This window comes from Tupaia chinensis, unplaced genomic scaffold (genome assembly GCF_000334495.1).
Source record: "Tupaia chinensis unplaced genomic scaffold, TupChi_1.0 Scaffold000094_1, whole genome shotgun sequence".
Taxonomy (NCBI): domain Eukaryota; kingdom Metazoa; phylum Chordata; class Mammalia; order Scandentia; family Tupaiidae; genus Tupaia; species Tupaia belangeri.
Window position 1 is genome coordinate 3579822 of NW_006159556.1, and position 23170 is coordinate 3602991.

The 23170-nt window shown below is 41.7% G+C and overlaps 1 protein-coding gene across 1 annotated transcript in view; it reads left to right on the top strand.

Annotated features, from left to right (window-relative positions):
• The window catches only part of SPARCL1 (SPARC like 1), a 25557-nt gene extending 3109 nt beyond the window's left edge, over nucleotides 1–22448 (top strand). Inside the window, exons 2-10 of the mRNA XM_006143263.2 lie at nucleotides 2505–2654; nucleotides 3384–4367; nucleotides 6057–6126; nucleotides 7231–7349; nucleotides 8366–8486; nucleotides 9742–9878; nucleotides 14845–14993; nucleotides 15597–15745; nucleotides 22278–22448. Coding sequence (XP_006143325.1) covers nucleotides 2505–2654; nucleotides 3384–4367; nucleotides 6057–6126; nucleotides 7231–7349; nucleotides 8366–8486; nucleotides 9742–9878; nucleotides 14845–14993; nucleotides 15597–15745; nucleotides 22278–22306 — 1908 coding nt within the window. The 3' untranslated portion in view covers nucleotides 22307–22448. The remainder of the gene's footprint in view (nucleotides 1–2504; nucleotides 2655–3383; nucleotides 4368–6056; nucleotides 6127–7230; nucleotides 7350–8365; nucleotides 8487–9741; nucleotides 9879–14844; nucleotides 14994–15596; nucleotides 15746–22277) is intronic.
• The last annotated feature ends 722 nt before the right edge of the window (nucleotides 22449–23170 follow it).

Sequence of the window (23170 nt, forward strand, 5' to 3'; positions counted from 1 at the left end):
ATTCCCCGCAGGGGCTGATTTCTCACTTTCTCTCTCTCTCTCTCTTTCTCTCATTAATGCACGTGCCCCCTAGCAAAATTTTGGGGGAAAAAACCGCAGTGATCTTTGTGCATTTCTTTCTTCTTGAGAGTTGGGTTGGGAGGGAGCAGAGAAGAAGGAAGCAGAGAGGGACAGCAGTTTTCCACTGAAAAGCCTAACATACCCGCCTCTGTTGCCTTCCTCGATTCCCCTGTTCAGCAGCTCGCCACCGTGGCCACCACTCCTTCTCCTCTTCCCTTCCCGTATAGCTTCCTTCAAATCCTTTCCAAATATTATTACTCCTCTTGGTTAAAATGGGGATAAGAATCTAAAGAATACACCAAATCTAAAATAAATCCTTCAATCCATGGCTTTCTTTACGTTACACAATCAGAGCTGTAGGACCTGCCAATGTAGTAAAATGAATCACTCCAAATAGAATCTGAGCTTCATACGGACCCCTGGACGTGTCTGCCATCTGGGTATGGACAGCGTGTCTACAGTAAAGATCCATGTGAATGGCTGCCTCGGATATTGGACAGTTCACATTATAACTACTAAGTGATAGCACTAAATAGTAATCATTTTAACTTGAAAATAACTCCTTAAAACTTACAGAGTAGTGGGCTAACCCCATGGCCTAATGGTTAAGGGAACTGGATACCACATGGCTGATCATGTGAAAAACACTGGGAATCTGTGTGAGTGTGCCCCTAATCCCAACAAGATGGGAAATAGAGGAGAAGGGATTACAGCAGGACCCCTTCCTAGAGATGGCTTCTTCCCTCAGTCACACTATCTCTGGCAAGCAAATATGCCTTTTGTCAATTAAAAAGAAATTATAAGATATGGTGCCAGCAGTGGCATGGTGGTTAAGGTGCTGGATTCCTACATGGTTGACTGCAGTTCAAGTCCCAGACTTGGCAGACTGAAAATCACACCAGGTGCATCTGTGTGCATGCCCAAACTCCTGCAAGGTGAATGGAGGAGAAGGGATTGGGGCATGCCCATGTCCTTGGTAGGGGGACTTCTCACTTTCCCTCTCTCTATCTCTCTCCAGTGAGTGCACACACCCTATGCCAAAAACCTAAGGGAAAAAAATGAAAGAAAAAAATTACAGAATAGCATATACACTTAACTTTATCTTGATATCTCTGCTCGCTTCTCCTTGAGACATAGCAAGAGACAAAGAAATTGCTGAACCACAAATAGAAAGTAAATAGCAGAGTCAAGACGTGAAGAGAGGCCTCTTACCTCCAAGTCCAGCTGTTCTAATTCCCCATCGTGCGTCACCACCCAGCTCTTCAGTTGTGTCTCCAATCATGCGAGACAGACAGAGCCACCCTCTAGTTGTAATAATACCTGATAGCTGCCTCTCTGTGCCCAGTTTCAGAGTGTTTGAATGATGTAACTCTAGACTATATTGTTTTTCATTAAAATATTTCCTGATGTGTGTTACAGCTAATAGCATTAAGAAACTAAGTAAATATTGAATAAAACATTTACCATCTTTCCTGCTAATTATCAGTGAGTGCATAAATGTTAAGAAAACATACAACACAGGGCCAGCAGGTGGCATAGTGGTTAAGGTGCTGGACTCCCACATGCCAACAGTGATTCCAGTCCTGCACCCAGCGGTTTAAAAATCACACCAAGTGCATGTGCATACATGCCCAAAATCCCAGGAGGAGAATGGAGGAAGAGGTATTGCAGCATGGACCCAGCTCCATTGGGTCATTTCTCACTTTCCCTCTCACTGTCTCTGTCTTTCTCCGAGAATGCACATACCCTATGGCAAAAGTCCTTAAAAAAAAAAAAAAATGCAACATTACATCTTATGGTTAATTTTATTTCTGCTTTCAACTTTCTGCTAAACAACACTTCTCAAATTATTAAGAATGAATACTTTATAAAAATTTGAAAAATACAGAAAATTTCAAAATTCAAGATCATCATTACTGACATCTTTGTTTCTCTATTTTCACCCATTCTTTGTATATATAGTTTTCTCTTACATATGATTGGGATTCAGCTTTTACTGAACATTACATTTTGGGCATTTGCATGTATTTTTCAAAATTCTAGAGAAGATCTTTTAATTAACGTTATAAATGAAGCCTATTGCTATGAGCAGTGATGACAACAAAAGAATAAGTAGCAATATTTTTTTTTTTTGAGAGAGAGAGATTTTTGCTATAGGGCCCCATATACTCACCAGAGAGACAGAAAGTGATAAATCGCCCCTGAGGGGGAGGGGTGATGGCCATGCCACAATCCCTTCTCCTCCATTCTCCTCTCAAGATTTTGGGCACACATGCACATGTACCTGGCACGATTCTCAAGCTGCCTGCTGCGGGACTCCAACCACAGTTGATCGCACTGGAGTGCAGTGTCTTGACCACTATGCCACCTGTTGTCCCCAGTAGGAATCTTTTAAATTAGCCTCTAGACATGAATAACACAAACCAGTTTTTAATTTTTTTCAGACAAATGCACGGTTCTTATCTGACCATTCCAACCCAACTGCTGAAACACTGGGAACACCTGACAATACTGAAATCCCCATTTTAAGGGTTGAAGATGCAGAAAACGAAAAGGAAACTGCCTTATCCATGGAAGACCAGCCCACCCATAAGGTAAAAGTCACATTGCTATATTAATAGAAATTTTTAATACTCCGAAGGCCTCAGTTTTAAAGTATAGTCAACAAGAGTATCTTATTCTGTCTCCAATTCATTATTTTTTTTTCTTTTTCTGCTTTGTCGTTGTTGTTAATGTTTCTTTGTTTTGTTTTGTTTTGTTTTGTTTTGAAGTCAGGGTCTCGCAATCGCAACCTCTCAGCTGGGACTGCAGGCACTCACCACCATGCTCAGTTCTCTTTTGGGCAGGGTTTCCCTGCGTTCCCCAAGCCAGCCTCTAACTCCTGACTCTCTTGCCTCAGCCTCCCAAGTAACTGAGGTTACAGGCACACCCCAATGCACCTGGCTCACAGGGTAAAAAAGAAATCAAACCCATGTCTCCTGTGTGGTTGTATTCTGTGGAACACAGTACTTTACCAGTGCACGCCCCATGAATGGGCCTCAATTTCATTTTTTTAAACTTGATGATCACACCAGCCTCCTCCAATCATTAGAATTTGAGGATTAATGAGTTTCACTCCTTGAGCTGAGGTGCTGTGTAATTGTTTCATTTTACAAAATTCAAATTTAGATTAAACCTGTGGTTATCAAGTATGAAGAACATCAAAAAATGTGATTACATGATAATGAGTGCAGAACAAGAATGATGAATATTAAATGTTGGCTTAGGAGTTGTAAATACAAGTACAACATCATTTGTTTCAAAATCATCTTTTTCCTTTTAAGGCTGAAATATCTTCCATGCTATCATCAGGAGAGGAAAACCATGAGCAGTTAGCAGAACAGGACAAGAGTTACAGCCAAGAGCAGGGATTGAAGGAGCAAAAGGATAGTGATGGGGACCTAAGTGTGAACTTAGAATACACACCCACAGAAGGTACTTCGGACCTAAGAGAGGACAAGAGTCCACGTGAAAAGGAAGAACTCCCAGAGAATACTGATTTCCTTGCTTCTGACGTTAGTTCTTTGGTGGATCCAAACCAGCAAGAAAACATTGCGAAGGGAGAGGAAAACCAAGAACAACCGATAAACCACGCGCATCATCAGTTAGACAGGAGCAGTGAACATAGCCAAGACTTAAGAGATCAAGGAACCCAACAGCAGGACCCAAATATTCCCAATGGAGAAGAGGAGGAGGAAAAAGAGCCAGTCGAAGTTGGTACCAATGATGAGAACCAAGAAATGGAAAAAGAATTGCCCAAGGAGCAAGAGGAAGCTGATACCCAACCTGATGATGTTGTGGAAGAGTCCAATCAACCAACTCAAGTGAGTAAGATGCAGAAGGATGAGTTTGGGCACGGTAGCCAAGACCAAGAAGAGGATACCGTCGATGCAGAAATGGAAGAGGAAAATGCATCGGATATCCATAAGCACATTCCAGAGGCTGAAGGGCAGAGCCAGGAGGAAAAAACTAGCCTTGAAGTTACCAACAGCCACAAGGAGATGGATAAGAAGACAGATTCTGAGACTTTGCGCACAGAACCTACTGATGATGGCAACATCATGCCCAGAAATCATGGGACCGAAGACAATGTGGGTGATGACAGCCCCAGGCACAGTGAAAGTGATGACGATGTCATCCCAAGCCAGGACTTTCTAGAGAGTGAAAGAGCTCAGTCCATTAACTATCACATCAAAGATGAGGAGCAAAGAGAACAAGCACAGGAGAGTGAAAGTGCGGATACCAGTGACCCTGGGCACTACCAAGGGGTGAGACTATTTGCAACGCTGCTTGTCCAATAGTTAGCATATGATCGGTGAGAGCCATGACCTCACTCTGTGCTCTTGCAGCCTCCTGGGTGTATCCATCCTACATTATTAAGATCTATTACAGTTGCTTATTGTTCTATCCATCTCCTTCATTGGGCTGAGAACGCCTGTTTTACTTGGTTCCCCTGGAAGCAAACCGTGGATTTGCTGTTTATTCAAGCGCAGGGGACAAGGAGGAGTGGAGAAGCAAGAGAGAGAAAGGAAGCTAATACTGGGGATCTTCAAAGAGTGCGTGGAAAATGTGTGCTATGAAAGAACCACGCATGGAGTTTGATCTTGTCTTTTTCATCAGATTAAACTCATATTTTAATTCCATTGTCCACAGACTTTTTCAGAATTATTCTATTTGAGAAAGTTACCAAATTTCCCTGGCTGAAAGTTCTTAGTGGGGGTTTAACTCTCCAGCATTTCCAGTCTGTCCTTTGAGCAGGGATATAGATTTCCATGGTTTTCTAGGCATACAAATGCAGATATTGACAGTTGAAAGTCCCTGGGGCTAGTAGAAATGATAAAGTCTGACAGATTTGAAGGGTGGAGACACTGACAGCTGCTGCCTCAGTGCTGGAAAGCAGGTGCCATGTTACATTCGTGTTGAACCACCAATGTCAAACAAAATGCCTCAGACGTAACAAGAGATGTAGCCTTTTTGCTGCATTTATTAGAAAGATTAAGATATTACTTTATTGGATCAGCAGGTGACGTGGTAGTTAAGGTGATGGGTCCCATATGGTTAGCTCCATAGTTTGAGTCCTGGACCTAGAGTCTTAAAAAATGCTGGGCGCATGTGCATACATGCCCAAAATCTTAAGAGGAGAGTGGAAGAGAAGGGATTATGGCGTGGCTATACCCCCCCCCCACACACACACACACAGGGGGGGTTTCTCCCTTTCCCTCTCTTCCTTTCTCCTCATGTGCATACATGCCCAAAATCTTAAGAGGAGATTGGAAGAGAAAGGATTATGGTGTGGCTATACCCCCCCCACACACACACACACACAGGGGTGGTTTCTCACTTTCCCTCTCTCTCTGTCTCTCTCCAGTGAGCACATGCACCCTATGGCAAATAAATAAATAATAAGAATAATTTTTTTTAAAAAAAAGATACTCCTTTATTAAGCACATACCAATGATAATCTAGAAAGTGAAGTAGGGGTCCAGGGGGAACATACTGTTATTTGGTCATTTAATCCTTTGGAACTTTCATGCACAACCCTGGCAGCCACACATGGGAGGACTTGGTCCAGCTCTGGGTGAGCAAGGTCGATCGTGACCTCATTACTAAGAACTCTATTGCCCTTCTGAGGTAGGGGTTCATGTCGGTAGAAAAACTTTACCGACAACTTCATGGAGATCATGGCTATACCCCTGTCGTAACCACAGCATCACAAGACAAAACCACGTTTCTAGTGTCTTCCCAAAATCCAACTCTGACTGAGTAATCTCCTGAACCCGGCTGAAGAGAGATGAGGTCTGTTACCCAAAGGTTCTGTCTACCTCCGCTCTCATCGTTGGTTTCTCTTTGAAATCTGAAATGACTAGGGCATGAAAAACTAAAGATTCTAAGAAGGTATATAAATTAGGTAATGGCTCTCCCCTTAACAGATTTTAACTTCAGCTCTTGTTTTAAAGGCCAAGAAAGCAGAAAGTTCATCAAATGAAGAAACTGCAAGTGAAGGCAGCACGCAGCTCCACGGTGTTGGTGAGTACGCAGTATGCCAGCTGCTGGTGACTGTTGGGGTCCCACTTCGTCCAAAGGACATACGTTCAAACCCCACAGTGGGTGCTTGTAACTGCGGACAGTACTGAACCCATAGAGACCGTGGGGTTCTTTCAACAGAGAGCTGAGGCAGCTACTAAGTGCCTGAGGGGTAGGGGGAGGTGGTGTATATAGCATGGCTACTCCAGACAAAGGCAAAATTCACACCCTAGGTGGGACGGAGTGGGACATTGCTAGACGTCATCACGCTACTCTGAACAACGTGCTATTTAAAATACAGGAGTTGTTCCTTTCTGGACTTTTCCATCTCATATTTTCAGACCACAGTTGAACGTGGGTTACTTAAACAGCAGAAAGTTGAAACCGCATGAAGGGGAACTGCTGCATATGAAGGAAAAGATGAAATCTGGCACTTTAGCTTGTCCCTTCCTTCCTTTGTGACCACTGCACAGAATTTTCCCCCTCCCCATTCTTCCCCAAGGACATGCCCCCATAAATAATTTTTATGTTCATATTTAATACACGACGACCAGTGAATGTGTTCACAATTGGAAGTCCAGTTGAGGTAACAGTGCAAACACTAGTGTTCTTTTTCCCCTAAATCCTTTTTGCTTCTAAAAAGAATGAATTCTACCTTATTTATCCTCAAATCCGTAACTTACTAGTGAGCTTAGATCACATATTTGAGCCTAATTCCTACCTCAATCACAAATATTTTTAATTTTAACACAATAAAATTCTCATGGCTTATTTAACCTCTGACCAACTTGCTCCACATTGCGTTAGAGACTAGAGACGACAACCAGCTCCAGCAGGCCGAGAGCTGTTTAGATTTTTTGCATTTCTAGTCCAAACTGCTGCAAAAGGATTTCTAGACCATCATGTGAAATAGTCTCATGTCACCAGGTTCCAGCTGGATTTTAATCAATGGAAGTGATTTCTAGTGTGTTTCTACTTTCAAATGTTCAGTTTCCAAAGGTTTCAAACTTTCTCCCTTATTAATGAAGAGGAAGCTAAGTGGGTGAATTTTCATTCATGTACTCAGTTGAGTTTTGTCCTTGTCTCCCTTCCGAACGCTTCTGTTAGACTCTTGCATGAACTTCCAGTGTAAAAGGGGACACACCTGTAAGGCGGACCCACAGGGAAGACCTCACTGTGTTTGCCAAGACCCTGTGACCTGTCCTCCGACGAAACTCCTTGATCAAGTAAGTTCTCTACAAAATAGTCTTTACAGGAGACCAAAAAGATTAGTGAATTGACTAAAAATGGCATGCAATTGAAATATTTTGTTTAAAAAAAAACGATGTCACAGTTAGAGTTTATATTTGAAATCATATTGAACACATATGGAACACATACCAGCAAAATGAAAGACTTACACTGTGCTGGACAAAGGTAATAATGGCACGTGAGCTTAGAGTTCATTTTAAAATTCATCTTCTACTTGGAATATTCGTAGGTTTTATTCTACAGGGCTTAGCTAGAGCTAAATCATTGTCACCATTGATTTCTTGTTTGTTTGTTTGTTTTGGTTTTAGAGATTTTTGCCCTCGAGCTCATGAACTCACCAGAGAGGCAGAAAGACAGAAAGCGAGAAATCACCTCCCAAGAGGGATGGCCACACCGCAATCCCCTCTCCTCCATTTTCCTATCAGGATTTTGGCGCACATGCCTGGCATGAGTTCGAAGCCACCAGGTCTGGGACTTGAACCGTGGCTGGCTATGTGAGAGTCCAGCATCTCAACCACTACACTACCTGCTGGCCCAATCTTTTTTTTTTTTTTTTTTTTTTTTTTTTATGTGTATGCCAAAAGGGAGAGTTAATTTTTTCTTTTTTTCTTTTTTTTTTTTTTAGAGGTTTTTGCTATTGTGTGCAGGTGCTCACTAAAGAGACAGAAAGACAGAAAGCAAGAAATCACCTCCCAAAGGGGATGGCCATGCCATAATCCCTTTTCCTCCATTCTCCTCTCAAGATTTTGGACATGCACACACACACACCAGGACTCTAGTTCCAGGACTCAAACCATGGTCAACTACATGGGAGTCCAGTGACATAACTACTACGCCGTGTGCTGGTCTCGAGAGTTACAATGTTAAGGTTTCACCTACTTGCTGTCTGGCATAGCACCATGTAGCTGACAGCCTACTAGCTTTAAAGAGAGGAGTGTTTTTTCAGTGAGCGTTTGCTTCTATCAGCCTTTTCTCTCGCTGTCTTTCCTAGGTTTGTGGCACTGACAATCAGACCTATGCCAGTTCCTGCCATCTGTTTGCTACTAAGTGCAGACTGGAGGGTACCAAAAAGGGCCACCAACTGCAGCTGGATTATTTTGGAGCCTGCAAATGTAAGACCCATCATTCCTACAAACCATCGCATCTGAGCATCTTGAGTGAACTTGTACATGACAAAAGTTGTGTGTCTCTAAACAGGAAAATGCTGATGTTGTTCTGAACCCAAGCTACACATTAAAATCAACAAGGGAGAGTTAAAAAAAAAATTAATAAGACTAATTCCCAGGCTGTAAGCCCAAGAGATTTTTATTCAGGTCGACTAGGTTGGAACCCTGGCATTGTTTTGTCATTTGTTTTCAAAGTAACCTAGGGGATGGTAATGTGTAGCCAGGGCTCCGAACCACCATGATAATGTTATCCACTTAATAATCAAGATGAATCACTGGAATGTTGCTAAATGATTTGCCCTCTTCCCAGTTTAACTTAAGTCTTTGCCAAGAAGTGTTATGACAACATATTTTTCCAGCTTTTCAAAATTGTCTTCCTTCCCCAGGAAATTCTCCATTGTGTTTGGCTCCTGTTAACGCTAAGTGATTCTCCACTTTAGCAGGCCTCACTCATGCTTCCAGTTTCCTACTTCCGGCCAGACAAAATGATTACACTCTCCAGACCCCATGTTAGGTGTAGTCATATGACCTGCTTTGTCCAATGAAATGTGAGCAAAACCTTGTCTGTGTGAGTTCAGGGCAGAAGCATTTAAGAGCTGGTGTATGGTGCCTCCTACTCTTTTTCCTTCTCACCACAAACTCTGAAGCCTTGAGTTAAGATGGTGGCCTCAAAAAATGGTAGAGTCCCCGTCATCTTGAGTCACAGAGAAACTGCGGTAAACAGAGCTCTTGTATTGGACTTGTAGCAAGACAGAGAAGGAGACTTCTGTCTTCAAGTCCCAGACATTCGGCATTATTTATTCCCAACGTGTAAACTAATCTCTACTTTTTCCAGTTTTCCTTTAATAAACAGCTCCTGTGCCCTCTCCCTCGAAATTTCAACACTCTGGTTCTGCTGCAGTCTTTCTCAGCCCTAGCTACACATCAAGATTACTTTGGGAGTTTTTAAAACATCCCAATGCCCAAGCTCCACCCCAGACCAACCAAATTAGAATTCATTTGGATGGAAGTGGCAGTTTGACACGTTTTTTAAATGCCCCAGGCAATCGTGCTGGACTTCCAGAATTACGAACCATTGTTGTGATAACAGGGCAGTGAGGATGCTCTGTCAGTCCCAGATGTCTTAACTTCCTGTTATAAGGACTTGCCAGTGGACAGGAGTAAGGCCCAAAGCTTACAATCTGTATTCTGCTTGTAACAGCTATTCCTGTTTGTACGGACTTTGAAGTGACTCAGTTTCCTCTACGGATGAGAGACTGGCTCAAGAATATCCTCATGCAACTTTATGAACCTAACCCCGAACACTCTGGCTATCTAAATGAGAAACAGAGAAATAAAGTAAGTTTTCCACGGGTCAGCCACCAAAGGTCGTCTACAGGGTCTGAAGGAAAAGGTATGGGAGGGGAGGGGCTTCCCACCTCTGCACAGAGCAGTAGCTCACTGTGCCTCCCCATGCCTGGTTAGTCCACATGGATTACCAAACTGCAAGTGATCACCATTCATGCCACAAGGTTCAGGACACCAGCAACTGCCCCATTCCTGCCCAGAGAGCAGTGGCCTGAACAAGGGCTCCTTAACTCCCATCTACAGCAAGCTCTATTTGAGCAAAGTTAACAAATTCAGCCTTTATATAACCAAGCTCAAATATGTTATTTAAATATAAACATTTTCCCCCTCATAGGATAAATGTAGAAGTATGATAGAAGGGAAACCTACTACTCAACAATGTCAATTTTTAATATATTAAAATTTATAAGTACAGAATAAAATCTCTCCCTTCATGAGCTTACATTTGAGGCTAAGGGACAAACTCTAAACCCATAAGCACACATATGTGTTTGTGTATCTTGTACATATGTATGCATATATACACATATATGCAAATATGTCAATGTCTATAGACAAGTATTTATACAACTATAATCAAATGTCTGTGTAGGACATGCCAGGTGCAATGAAACGTGCTGTGAAGAAAGATGAACAAAGGAGGAGGGGGCGTTAACTGTCAAACGCTGTCCTAGGCTGTGAGATGAGCACTGAGAGCTGGCCCTGAGTGGTCCGCAAGTGGTTGACCTTGACAGGAACTGCCTGGGGGCAAGGAGGCTCTGGGAGAGGGAAGTCTGGGTGGACAGGGTTCGAGAGTTATCAGAAGAGATGTGGAAGCAACAAGTACTGACAATAAGGCCAAGGAGTTTTGCTGTAAAGGAGTGAACAGAAATGAGGTGGCAGCTGGAGGGGGAAAAATAAGTTCGGGGGAAAAAACATTTTTTTAAATTCTTTAAAAAACATTTATTGGACAAAAACTTAAAAATAAAAAAATATATATAGGGTGGAATATCTTTGTCACCTCCTGTGCATACTCACTTCCTTAGTTAAAGCAATGGCAATTCTGAAATTCTGGGGGTTTTTTTCCACTTATTATTTATTTATTTACTTTCTGAAACCTTTTTTAAAGTTAATTTACATTCATTTCCAAAGCATCATCACAGCACACAAAATGTGATTTCCCATCCAGAATATACTGTATAGTGGTTTAATTGTGCATGTTATTGTCAATAATTTTCTATATATATATATATAATATAAAATATATATATATATATTTGCCCCTATTTCTGACCTTCTGCCCTTTCCCATCCTCTTCTCACACTATCTCTGGTGTCTACAGTTGTCTTCCATTCCTTTTCCCCCTGCATTTTATTGATCACACAGTTTCTTAAATAATCTAACTACTTTCAATAGCAAGTTCAGCTGGTAATTTCAAGAAAAGCAGTTTTAACTTTAATAAATCAAGAAATGCTAAGGAACTTTGCTTAAGACTTAAAGCCAGGAAACAGATTAGTATTCTGTTCAAATAGTAGGTACATGAACCTATCAACAGCTCAAGACAGGACAAAAATTCTTAAAGCCAGAAAACAAAGACTAGAACAAAATCAGCAATGTTTTAGTCAAAAGTCATAACATGCTATTTCACCAATTTAGTCTCATGTACTTAAGCTATCTTTTGTTGTGGTTCGATCTTCCCGATTAAATTCCGGGATATAATATTCAACTCCAGACTTGTCCCTATGTTAAGTTGGCCATTGTCTTAGTTTTCAAACTCTTATTTCTATGTGTCTATATTTAATTTTTCTGGTATAGCACTCTCTTGAGAACTTCTTGGAGATCTGGCCTGGTGCTGGTTAATTCTTTCAGGTTTTGTTTATCTGAGAATGTTCTTGTCTTTTCTTCCCACATGAAGGATAATATTGCCAGGTACAGTATTCATGGTTGAAATTGCTTTTCCCTTAACGCTTTGAATATATTTTCCCATTCTTTCCTCGCTTGCATTGTTTCCAATGAGAGATCTGCTGTTAGCCCAAAGGGATATCATTTGTAAGTAACTTGCCATTTTTCTCTTGCCATTCTTAGTATCTTGCCTTTGTCTGTGGTTTGGGTCAATCTGGCTATTATGTGTCTTGGAGAAAATCTTGGGTTGATTCTATTTGGGGTCCTTGTATTTCTTGGGACTGGATCTCTGAGTGCCTCTCTAGGTTTGGAAAGTTTTCTTCCAGGATTTCATGGAGTAGATTATCAATGCCCTTATGAGTCTCTTCACCTTCTGGGATACCAGTTATCCAGATGTTTGGACATTTGATGGTATCTAGTATTTCTCGTATATTATTCTCATTTTTTGGGCAATCTTCTCAGTCTTTGTGGTGGGTTTTTCTAGGTCAGCAATTGTCTCTTCTACATCTGAGATTCTATTTTCTGTATGATCTAGTCTGCTTTTAATACTTTCAAGGGAGGTTTTGACTTCCTGTATTATAGCCTTCTCCTCTAACAGGTCCATTTGATTCTTTGTTAAAGTGTGCAATCCCTCTTTTAGATCTTGCAAGAATTTCCACACCTCCTGGAACTTGTCAGCTCCTTTCTCCTGCCTCTTCTACAGTTCATGGTCTCTCTTCTCTTCCATCTCTGTTAGCTTGGTCATTATGAATATTCTAAAGTCTTTATCAGACACTTCCATGATTTCCATTGAACTGTCACTTTCTGTATTATAGCCTTCATCTCTAACAGGTCCATTTGATTCTTTTTTAAAGTGTGTAATTCTTCTTTTAGATCTTGAAAGAATTTCCTCACCTTCTGGAACTCATCAGCTCCTTTCTGCTGCCTCTTCTGCAGTTTATTATCTCTCTTCTCTTCCATCTCTGTTAGCTTGGTCATTATGAATATTCTAAAGTCTTTATCAGACACTTCCATGATTTCCATTGAACTGTCTGTGGATGAAGAGGAGTTATTCAATTCCCTTGGAGGAGAGGTATTTTCTTGCTTTCCCATATTTCTTGTGGCCCTGCAGTGATTTCTAGTCATTTCATGGATGGTGTGTTTCTTTCTAATTCTTGAAGTTAAATCTGAGCGTATAGGAGTGTGCAGAAGGAGGTGGTCTGGAATCTCTTTGCCATTCCATTTTTATCCCTTTGTGTAGCAGATTCAGTGGATATTGAGGAATGTGTTAACCCTGATAGTATTTGGGTGTTTGGCTATGGTCCCCTTAGATCCGTCTAGAAACACAATGAATGGGGATTGAGGAGCAGAATGATGAGATAAAAGAAAAAGAAAAGGAAAGAGAGAGAGAGAAAAAAACAACAATAAAGAAACAGAGAGAAAAAGAAGGGAAAAAATCAAAAACAACCACCCCAAAAAATTAAAAAAAAAAAGCAAAAAATAGAAAACCGTATAGCATGGGAAATCACTAGTTCTCAGGAGCCATGAAGGAGTCTTCTTCTCGAAAAACTTTTTTTTTTTTTTTTTTTTTGATTATGGGGCGAAAAACGTGCGCTTGCCAGACAGAGAGAGACATAGAGACAGAAAGTGAGAAATCACCCCCAGGGGGGATGGTCACAGCGCAATCCCTTCTCCTCCATTCTCCTCTCAGGATCTTGGGCACGTACTCGGTGTGAGTTTTAAGCCACCGGGTCCGGGACATGAACCGCGGTCGACTACGTGGGAGTCCAGCGACATAGCCATTACGCTAACTGCTGGTTCCCTCGAAAAAACATTTAATAGGCACAAAAATGAAAAGTTATCTGGTGATGATAATTTATATGGTAATATCTTTGGCTGGACTAATATACACACTATTCATTCTCAGAAAAAGCATTTTATATGCTGTGCAGACATATACTGATTAACTGTAAATAAATAAATAAATATATATAAAAAAATACAAATTAGCAGAAAATGAAAATAAAAATAAGTTCAAGATCCCCATCTACCTGTGAAACATGGCAGAAGATGTTTGCAGACCTCTGGAAATAAGACAGTGAAGAAGGAAAAATAGTGAAGAGCAGAGAATGGGCACAACTACCAGAGGCTGTTCTTGGGTAGGTGGCCCAACCAGATGGGAGGGTTAGGCCTAGATTAAAAGTACAGGAGGTTCATCTCTAGTAACAAAGAGTGAAGGTGGTACATGTGGTCATGGAAATGGATAGTTGTGTTTGATCACTTCCCATTACTCAATGAAATAATAGGTAGCATCATAAGCTGAAAGTTTCACATTCATCACTCAAGAATAATTTCCACTTGGGACTGGCAGAACTAGAGAAAATTCTTAAGAGTAACGCTGAAACTGCAACAGACCTGGTGGTCTTAGACAGGTACGCACTTCAGATGGACTTGGCTGTCGTGGGGCGGGTCGTGACTGACAGTGAACCTTCGGTACCCTGGGGTGCCTTTCAGATTGTGCCTGCTGAGGTGGACGAATGGCTGTTACAAGGGAGGAGCAAGGGGCTGGCAGGTGGAGTGGAGGTTAAGGGTGCTGGACTCCCTCATGGCCGACTGTGGTTCGAGTCCTGGATCTGGCAGCTTGCTTTCTCACTTTCCTTCTCTCTCTCTCTGTCCCTCTCTGGTCAAATTAATATAAATAAATAAGTTTAAGTAAAATAATTATATAAAAAAGAGAATAATTTCCACCCACTGTCTTAATGCATGGTCATAGGATTTTTCACTAATCAAAAATATTGCCTAAGTCAGCTCAGGCCTTTTTATTAAAACCTTCTCACTGTTTTAAGGAAACTGGTGAACATTACGTGGTTAAAGATCAAAACAGCTTTCAATTTCATATGGAAACCGTACATTTTTTACATCAGCCTTATTTCCATGGAGACATAGGAAAGGCTTGTATTGGTTAGGAGGCATAATTGGCTGCACACGGTGTCCTGGCTTGCTTTCCTTTGTCACATTACTGCTGCTCTTCAAATAAAATTAGCAAGTGACAGTTAGCTTGTCTGATCTCTGATCATCTTCTTCCTTCCTTACCCAGGTCAAAAAAATCTACCTGGATGAAAAGAGACTCTTGGCTGGGGACCATCCCATTGACCTTCTCCTGAGGGACTTTAAGAAAAACTACCACATGTATGTGTATCCTGTGCACTGGCAATTTAGTGAACTCGACCAACACCCTATGGACAGGTAAAAAGTCTTACTTCCCTATTACTAGGTCATCTCTCTGATAGATTGCCTACATAGTTATGCAAAAGAGAAACCTAAACAGAATTAAGAAATTTCCATGTTCCAGTTTAGAACACTGAAGTACCAAAGAAACATGGTTTGGAGTCTGAACACACAATGACCCAGAATGTGGTTACACCACAGCTCCCAAGTTTACCGTTTAGGGTCCAGTCCCCACAGAGACTCCTTCCATTTTCTCATTCTTGATTCTAAATTCTCAAGATAATATGATTGGCCCAATTTGGGCCAAGTGGCTACATCTGAAACAACCAGGTAGAACAGTGAGGAAAGGGCCAGGCTGTGCAAGCACGATAACTGAGTGCACCCCCATAGATTGTAGGTGGAGGGAGGACGGTTCCCAGTGAGGTGAGAAACCTGGTGGATCAACATCCCCAAAGCTATTGACCTCATCCACAAATAGTTTCACTTGCAGCTTTTTAGCAGTGTCTTACTATTTACTGGACACACACAGAAACCTGGTGAAAGAAACTGTCCTTAGTGATCCTAGGAGTTAAACCTTCGTCATAAACTGCTCAGTTGACAGGATGCCATGTTTCCTTGCAGAGTCTTGACGCATTCTGAGCTGGCTCCTCTGCGAGCGTCTCTGGTGCCCTTGGAGCACTGCATAACCCGCTTCTTTGAGGAGTGTGACCCCAACAAGGACAAGCACATCACCTTGAAGGAGTGGGGTCACTGCTTCGGAATTAAAGAAGGTAAATTCATCATCAAGCAAGAGAGAGGGGTGTTCCCTTCCATAGATAAGCCTAGGCCCTGTGGGCCTTGCTGACAGGTCCTACTGCATGTTGCCATTGAAACTTGGGACAAAAGGTGTCAGTATTCCAAATGAGACTCCCTTGGTGCACATGCCATCATTGCAAGGTCATTCCATGCTTTTATGACACTGTTGTTGAAGGGTAGAGAGTGTGAATATGCACTGTGGTCTTGGCAGTGAGCTAAGCCTCAAGAGTTGATGGGCTAAGCCTCAGCTCTCTGATGTCAGAGAGCTGTGCCAGATCTCAGAAGGCTTTATCCCCTTCGTTAGTTATATCCTTCCTTAGCCTGAGTTTCCTTAGCCTGAGTATCGGGTCGAACACTTTGAAATCATACGTGAAGAGTTAAACAGCAAATCTGCTTCTGACCATGGAAAATGTCAGAAGACATCTTAGAATCTGTTACTGGGGCCAGGATGACATAATGGTTACATCGCTGCCTATAGTTGCATCCCACATAGTTGCCTATGGTTGGAGTTCCATACTGTGCAGCTTAAAACTCATGCTGAGTGCGTGTGTGTGCATGCCCAAGATCACAAGGGGAGAATAGAGAAGGGACTGTGGTGTGACCAGCCCCCTGGGGGTGATTTCTTGCTTTCTGTCTCTCCAGCAAGTGCATATGCCCTATAGCAAAAATCTCCCAGCAAGTGAACATATCCTATAGCAAAAATCTCTCAAAAATTTCTTTAAATAATAATAATAAACAGAATTAAATAATTTTAAAAAAATAAGTATTCAAAACTGCTCATCACCACAAATAATGCCAAGGATGTAAGGCAAGCATGTTAATTACCTCAGTTTAGCCATTCCACAATGTGTACATCTCGTAAGCATCATACTGGACATCGTAAATATGTCCAACTTTTATTTGGCCACTAAAATCAATAAATTAGAAAAAATAACTGCTCACCAAATGTGAACTAATGGTAAGTATTAAATCTCTAAAGTTTTATACATATGTTTCTGGCATACATGTAGGATCAGCTCCCACATGGCCCACCGCAGTTCAAGTCCCAGACCTGGTGGCTTGAAACATGCCAGGCATGTGTACATAAATGCCCAAAATCCTGGGAGGAGAGGGGAGGAGAAGGGATTGCAGCACGGCCATCCTTGGAGGGGAGTGGGTGGTGATTTCTTGCTTTCTGTTTCTCTGGCTCTTTCTCTCCAGCAAGTGCACATGCCCTACGGTGCAAAAGTCTCTGTAAAACATAAGTGGCATGCCAGTACTTCTGCCTTATTAAGCTGGTTGCATTGACCAATCCTGCGGCTTGTGGGAGGGGCCACAGGAGACAGAGGGCCATTGGGGCCATCTTGGAGACTGGAGATCACATTCTACTTAAATCCTGTTACCATTGCTATAAAAGTACTGACCTTTCACTTACATAAATATATGCCCTTTTATAGCACACGTGACATGAAAGGATTGATTAAAAAGGCATTACTTAAAGAAACCAGTTGCTCTTCACTGTCCCTTTGCCAGACTTCTGGCCTCTCTGTAACAGTACACTCACCCAGGCGCTCTGCTGGCCGCTTGTCCGGGAGGAGCAGGAAGAGCTCAAAGCCCAGTGACTTGCAGATCTACTAATGATCTTGTTTGTGCACTGTGGTTTGGTCATCATTACGTTATTTTGAAGAGGGGAAGGAATTATCACATCATAAACCAGTAGGCAGACACTAAATATTCAGCCAGAACAAGTAAACAAGTTATTGTTTTGGGACTTAGCTAGGAAAAGAAAAAAAACTTTATTTGTAAGTCTACCCTTCCCTCCTTCAGTGCTGAGAGAGCCACAGAAGATCAATTTTAGCCAATGTTTTCCTATATCTTAATGCCCAGATCTGAACTAGATGTGCTCGAGTTTTCCAGCTCAGGCCAGCTTCATAGTGCAGTGGTTAAGTGTTGTGCATAGAAAGCGGATCTTACATTGCTGAACTCAGTTCGAATCCTGGCCCAGGCAGCTTGAAAAACACATTGAGAGTGTGTACCTGCTGTCCAAAATCCTGACAGGATAAAGTAGTGGAGGAACGGAATTGCAGCATGACCATGCCCCATTGGGAAGTGTTCTGTCTCTCTCTCTCTCTCTCTCTCTCTCTCTCTCTCTCTCTCTGACAGGAGCACACACAGCCACAGGCAATTAAAAAAAAAATCAGCTCTGTCATTAACTAGCCATGTGACTTAGGGCATATCACTTATTCTCTTAAGTCTCACTTCATTTACCTGTAAAAACGGGTTTCTGTTAAGAGAAGGAGGAGTCAGGGACAGCAGATGGCATAGTGGTTAAGGCAGTAGACTCCTAACATGGCCAACCATGGTTCAAATCCCAGACCTGGCAGCTTGAAACTCATGCCAACATGTGTGAGTGTGTGCCCAAAATCCTGAGAGGAGAATGGAGAAGAAGGGATTGTTGTGTGGACAGCCACACTAGAGGGGTGATTTCTTGCTTTCTCTCTCTCTGTCTCTCCAGCCTTGCTTTCTCTCTCTCTGTCTCTCCAGCAAGTGCATATGCCCTATTGCAGAAATCTCTTGGGGGAAAAGAAAAAAGAAGAGTCTTCACCAACAGAATGTACATGATGTACCATGTGTTGACATAGTCACTGATAATTCTTGTTTTAGATTTATTTAATTTTATTTATTTATTATTATTATTTTCAAATTTGGTATAGGGCATGCACACTCACCAGAGAGAAAATGAGAAAGCAAGCCCCCAGGTCCAGGACTTGAACTGCAGTCAGCCTTGTGGGAGTCTAGCGCCTTAACCACCATGCCACCTGTGGCCTCAGTCACCGATAATCCTAAGAAAAACTTCCAAATAAAACTAAGGGAAAAAGAGACAGCTCATACAGGTCCCAGTAAGCCACTCAATGACCTCATCACAGCAGTACAGGGGATTCTGGGGTGTTGGAAACAAAGGAGTGATTTCTCTGTGTTTGTATTTAAGAACAATTCCTCTGGTTACATTGTGGAGAGGCTAGAGAGCAGCTGAGAGAATGTTCTGGTAAATCCAGGCAAGAGTTAATGAGAACTTGAACTAGGGGAGTGACAGTGGGGAAAAGAGAAGTAAATATATTCAAGATATATTTTAAAATATAAGTGTGCTAAAAATACATAGCATGTAGAAATAAGAAGACAATGGCAGGAAATATGTCAGGGCAGGGAGCAGAGAGGTGAGAGGGGGAAGGAGAAGTAAGGACAAAGTCTAGCCCTGCCTCCAGCCAGGTAGTAGAAAGATACCCTTCACTTAGAAAACGTATAGCAAGCAGATCTGGGGGAAATGGCAAATCCATTCTGGATACACTCTGGCTTTTTTTCTCTTCTGTTCTTTTTCTTTTTATTTATTTATTTTTATTTTTTAAGAGAGAAATTTTTGCTATAGGGCGCATGCACTCCCCAGAAAGAGACAGAGACACAGAAAGCAAAAAATCACCCCCTAGGGTGGATGGCCATGCCACAATCCCTTCTTCTCCATTCTCCTCTCAGGATCTTGGGCACACACACGCACATGCATCCAGCATGAGTTTTAAGCTGCCAGGTCCAGAACTCGAACTACGGTCGACTACAGAATCCAGTGACATAACTATTATACCATCTGCTGGACCCCGACACACTGTATTTTAAAGTACTCGGGAGACAGTATACCACTGTAGTTGAATAGATGGGTCTGCATTTCAAAACAGAGTTTTAAAACTGACATGCATATTTGAGACTATGAGCATACAGAGAGTAACTGACAACAGGGAAAGGAATTAATCCCCCCCCCAGAAACAGGTATTGAATTACATGAAAAAGGGTCTAGTGTTGAACACTTAGGAATAACAACATCTAGGTAATAGGCAGAGGAGGAAGGAGCTCACGAAGGAGAATGAAAGGGCTCTCCTGAAATGAAGGGAGGAATAAAACAGGACAGAGTCTTGACGAAGGAGGTCTTTCAAAGAGGACGAGAATGACAGTGCTAAATGCTGCAACAATGTCGGGAGGGTAAGACTGTGAATGTTCGTCAGACGTAGAAATAAACATACCCTGGGAACTTGGTCAGAGTTTAGATGGAGGGCCCAGCAGGTGGTATAGTGGTTAAGGATCTGGACTACCAGGGCCAGCCACAGTTCAAGTCCCAGACCTGGTGGCTTGAAACTCATGCCAGACGCATGTGCGTGTGTGTCCCAGATCCCAGGAGGAGGATGGAGCAGAAGGCATTGCAACATGGCCACCCCTTGTGGGGTGATTTCTCACTTTCTCTCTGTCTCTCTCTGGCAAGCATGTGCACCCTGAGGCAAAAATTCTTTTAATTAAAAAAATTAAAAAGTTTAGAGTTTAGACAGAAAAGTAGGGATGAGAGCCTGATTCTATAGGCTGAGAAAGAATGGGAGATGATTAAAGGTGATAAAAGAATGTTTAAAGGAAGAAAAGAGCTAGAGGATACAGAGCTGAGGGGAGCATGTTTGAGAATAGCAGAGGCTTGATCACTCCATTCATTCATTCATTCATTCATTCATTCCTTTGCCTACAAATCTTTACTAATGGTCTACATAGAGTCAGGCCCTGTTCTAGAGGTTAGATATACAGCATTTTAAATGCTAATGAGAAAGAACCAATCAAAAAGGAAAGGCTGAAAATACAAGGAAGAAGAAAATAGAAGAATCGTAAGAAGGGTAGAAAAAAATCATGAACACAGGTAGAAGAATTAGCTTTAAGGTCAACAGGAAGGCGATCTCTCACCTGAACAAAAGGAAAATAATTATGTGTGCAAATATAAGTACATTTGTAAATAGCAAAATTTGTATCTCCATTTTACAAATGAAGAAATATACCAGGCCAGCAGGTGGCACAGTGATTAAAGCACTGGATCCCTCATGGCCAACTCTGTGGTTCAAGTCCCAGATGCAAGTCAGCTTGAAAAACATGTTGGGCATATGTGTGTACATGCCTAAAATCCCAAGAGAAGAATGGAAGAAAGGGATTGTAGTGTGGCCTTCCCTCAGTTGGAGGAGGGGGGCGCTCTCTCACTTCACCTCAGTCTGTCTCCCTCTGTCTCTCTCCCTCTCTCTCTCTGGTGAGTACATGCACTCTAAAGGGGGGAGGGACCTTTAAATGAGAATAAAATATCAAAATCATAATCTTTTCCACTCTCTGTGCTAGAGGAAGACTTATATTGGGCATGAAAATGACCTTGTGCTCCAGACAGGATAGTAGTTTAGGATGTTTCAAATTAATCAGCCTTAAATATCTGTTTAACAATTATATTATCAGGTCAGGACAGGCCAATTTATATTAGTAAAAAGTGGTCTTATGGGACCAGCGGATGGCATAACATTTATGTCGCTAGATTCCCACTTGACCACAGTTTAAGTCCTGGACCCAACAGCTTGAAATTCACACCAGGCATGCATGCATGAGTGCCCAAAATTCTTTTTTTTTTTTTTTTATTTGGAGAGGTTTTTGCTATAGGGTGCATGCGCTCGCCAGACAGACAGAAAGTGAGAAATCACCCCCTAGGGGGGATGGCCATGCCGCAATTCCCTCTCCTCCTTTCTCCTCTCAGGATCTTGGGCACGCATGCACACACACCCGGCGTGAGTTTTAAGCCACCAGGTCCGGGACGCGAACGCGGTTGACTACATGGGAGTCCAGCGACATAGCCATTATGCTAACTGCTGGTCCCATGCCCAAAATCCTGAGAGGAGAATGGAGGAGAAGGAATTGCCCCCCTGGGGGGCAATTTCTCACTTTCTGTCTGTGTGTCTCTGGTGAGCGTACACCACCTATAGCAAAATTCTCTCTCTAAAAAATAAAATGAGTGGTCTTATATCCACTAGGGGATGTTGTTTCATTCCCCAAGTGTGCCAACCAGTGCTTTTACAAGTTCCTTGTTTGCAAATGTGATTCAATTCGTCCTGTACTTCTATTTATTTCTATTATATTTTAGCTCCCCTTATAAATTAGTATACTTACTCTTACTTCTTAAAAGGTTAGGCCTCATCTTAAAGTGTTTTTCTTCTATCAGTTCTTCTGCATCAGAACTTTATCTGCAGTTTTCTATATAGCTGTTGGCCCACTGCTAGGCATTTTTATTTTTTAATTGTCAGAGGGAATATGCTCCAGACAGAGTAGGAAAATACGCTCCTCAATGGGGCATAGTTATACCACAATCCCTTCTGTCAGGATTTGGGGAATGCAAACACACATGCCTGGCGTGTCTGCCAAGCCACTGGGGCAGGGACATGAGTCATGCAGCCAGCCATGTGAGATCTGCTCCTTCAACCACCAGGCTATGGGGGCTACCTCTACCCCTAAGCATTCTGATTCCGGAGGCCAGGGGTAAGGCCTATTTTTAAAAGTGCATGGATGATGTTGATGCCTACCAAAACTGAGAATTATTGTACTACTTTATTAGTTTCTCTAATCCCCCTGTTCTAACATTGTTGATGCTACTGCAATGGCTACTTTCTAAGAGTGTTTTTGTGTTGTTTTTGTTTTTTACAGAAGACATAGATGAAAATCTCCTGTTTTGAATTGATTCGAAAAAACTCAATCTTTCCAGCATCCTATTCTGTCCTAACCACTTCTGAAACACAAGCTGCTGTGATACTTTTAGATTTATATGTAGCAAAATGTTTGCATGTGTAAGAAAACAATGAGAGTAGTTGCTAGATACAATATATGCACCAGGAATTTAGCATTAACTTTGGAGAAAACTTAAATTAAGTAATGTCAGTATATGCAAAACATTATACACTGTGAACAAAGTTTAACTCATAGTAACTTCACTGTATGCCAACTTACGAGATATTTACTAATTATGCAGCTTGAAAAAATAATGTGTTCCTATTTTCTATATCATGTGCATGTCAAGAAAATGGAATATTGCTGTTTTGTGATTAATGTGGATTATTTTCAATATCTTAATAGCCTAATAAAGAGTCCCTAAAAATCCAAACACGTATTCAAGTTTATTTCCAGTTATTTAAACAATCAAATGTGAAAGATCAACCCATGTCTCACACTTTATATCAAGTTACAGTTGTGCTTCCTAGACTCTACTACTTAAAAAATAAAATAAAATAAAATAAAATAAAATAAAATAAAATAAAATAGTGTGACCGTGGTTAGGGAAAGTCTTTCTTAAGCGAAACAAATACTCAGGTGTAAAAATTCATGAGACATTCAGTTGCTCATAAGTGCCTTCTATTATTATATAAGTATAACCAAAAGGGAAAAAAATGATTCAAGTGCTTTTTAATGAAATTAAGTTTTGGGACCAGCAGATGGCATAACAGTTATGTTGCTGGACTCCCACGTAGTTGGCTGCAGTTTGAGTCCTGGACCCAGTGGCTTAAAAGTCATTTTGGGTGTGTGCGTGTGTGCCCAAAGTCACG